Source organism: Cydia pomonella, chromosome 12 (assembly GCF_033807575.1).
Source record: "Cydia pomonella isolate Wapato2018A chromosome 12, ilCydPomo1, whole genome shotgun sequence".
In the NCBI taxonomy this organism is placed as follows: domain Eukaryota; kingdom Metazoa; phylum Arthropoda; class Insecta; order Lepidoptera; family Tortricidae; genus Cydia; species Cydia pomonella.
In genome coordinates this window covers 12,041,268-12,043,497 of record NC_084714.1, presented here as the reverse complement: position 1 = coordinate 12,043,497, position 2,230 = coordinate 12,041,268, and the positions used below count along the sequence as shown (strand labels likewise).

At 53.9% G+C, this 2,230-nt stretch overlaps 1 protein-coding gene across 1 annotated transcript; it reads left to right on the top strand.

Annotated features, from left to right (window-relative positions):
• Positions 1-467: 467 nt before the first annotated feature.
• LOC133523616 (cuticle protein LPCP-23-like) lies at positions 468-1,798 on the top strand. The gene has a single exon (XM_061859298.1). The coding sequence runs from the start codon at positions 628-630 to the stop codon at positions 1,708-1,710; it is 1,083 nt and encodes a 360-aa protein (XP_061715282.1). The 5' UTR covers positions 468-627; the 3' UTR covers positions 1,711-1,798.
• Positions 1,799-2,230: the final 432 nt, after the last annotated feature.

Below are 2,230 nucleotides of genomic sequence, written 5' to 3'. Positions count from 1 at the left end.
CCTACTTACTTTCTAGTGCAACGGGGCAGAGAGGTCTTTGATCTGTTGCAACCTAGCTATAACTATGTTGCTTGATTGTTGGCATTGAGTTAATTATTGTAAATGTCTTGTACATGTGCTAATATTTAATATTACTGCGATTTATTTACATTGACAACATTCAATTGATTTATGTTATCATAAGGGTGCTATTTTTATAATAATTTACTCCTATGTACTCATATTCTGAATAAGTTTACATAATGTTAGAACTAAGCTGCACAAAAAGTTTAGTATTGGAGACTATGGAAATATATACTAGTATTTAGTATTACAAACGTTTAGTTGTTATCACTGTTAGCCCTAAGGCATCGAGTGGTTAACCGCTTAAGACGGACAACCGCGTAATGATTTAACTGATTTTGAATAACCGTCGGAATGCTAAAGCTGCCCTCGGAGCAAGGTCGATTACTTTCATGTGACACTTGACATTGTGTTCGTATTTAATTTACGGCTGGTAAAATAATAAGCTAATTATTTGACCGTTGTCAGTATAAATAGCGGGGAATGTTCGTTAACTGTATCAGTCAGCCGCTTGGTTTGAAGTGATCTTGTACTCGTCGAATCAACAACACAGACCACGTCAAAATGAGATCGATGGTGGTGTTGTTTGCTCTTGCCTCCGTGGCTTGCGGGTCGCTGTTGCCGCTGGCGCAGCCGCCGCACCACCCCGCGCTGGTGCTGGACCCGCACGGCCGCCCGCTGGACACCGCTGAGGTCATCGGCGCCCGCGCCCTGCACCTGCAGGCCAAGGCTCTGGAGCACCACGCGCCCCTCGTGCACGCCGTCGCGCCCCTCGCCCACTCTGTCGTGGCCCCTGCTGTGGTCGCCCACGCCCTGCCCACCGCCGTCTCGCACCAGTCCCGCATCGACGTGCACTCCAGCCCCGCCGTTGTTGCCCACGCTCCCTTGGTCACCGCTCACGCCGCACCTCTGCTCGGACACTCCGCGCACGGTCTGGTCGCCCATGGTCTCGCTGGTCACGGACACTGGCTGAAGAAGCGTTCCCTCGGACACTACGCTCTGGCTGCCCCCATCATCGCCCACGCGCCCGTTGCCACCTCCCACCAGTCCCGTGTGGATGTCATCTCTAGCCCCGCCGTTGTGTCTCACGCCGTGCACGCCGCGCCCGTGCTTGCTCATGCCGTGCACGCCGCTCCGGTCATCGCTCACGCTATCGCTCCTTCCGCCGTGTCCCACCAGTCCCGCGTTGACATACACTCCAGCCCCGCTGTGGTAGCTCACTCCGTCGTGGCCGCTCCCCTGCACGGTGCTCATTCCGTCTACGGTGCTCACTCCCTCCTTGGTGCCCACTCCGGTCTCGCTCTCGGGCACTGGCTGAAGAAGAGGTCCCTGCTCTCGTCCTGGGCTCCGATCGCTCACTCTATCCCCTCTGCCGTCTCCCATCAATCGCGTGTGGATGTGATCTCCAGCCCCGCTGTTGTGGCGCACGCCGCTCCCATCGCCGTGGCGCACACCGCGCCCGTGGTCGCTCACGTGGCTCCCGCCGCCGTGTCCCACCAATCCCGTGTCGACGTGATCTCCTCTCCCTCTCACGTCGCCCATGTCGCTCCTCTGGCTCACTCCGCTGTGTGGACCGCCCCGATCTCGCACTTATCCCATCATGGCCTTCTTCATTCAGCTCCCTTGTCCCATGCCGCCCATTGGTAAAGCGAAAAATTGATTCGACGAATGATGTAGTTTTCGTTTTAGTAATTATTGAAACGAATAGACAAATAAATAAATTATGTAATACGAATGTTTTCTAATTATTTGATAGACATCATAGCTCTCACCTTGCGTAGTAATTTGTCGTAACTCGATATTCGCACAATCGTGAAGGTAACAGAAGCTTTTGAATAGTCTGATTGCATGCCGATGCCGTGCAGTCAACAGATAAGTAATTATAACAAGGCTCTACAAGCACCAAGGCTCTCCATAATTATAATGGTCGAAAGGTTTGAGCATATAAAGGATGACTCACGCTACACAGTGCCAGGACCGGGCCGGGGCGGACCGGAGCGAGCCGTCACACGGACTTTCAGGAGCGCCACCGTCGCCGGACCGTTCCGGGGCCGGGGCGACCGGGCCATCATCTCTATATTATAGTATCTCTATGCGTTGACACTATCGTTGAGTCTCCGAGCGCGAGACAGGCCGGGCCGGGCTGTCCGAGCTCACCGAGCCGTCC

Coding starts and splice junctions, on each gene's coding strand:
- LOC133523616 (XM_061859298.1), top strand. CDS start 628: ATGAGATCGATGGTGGTGTTGTTTGCTCTTGCCTCCGTGGCTTGCGGG.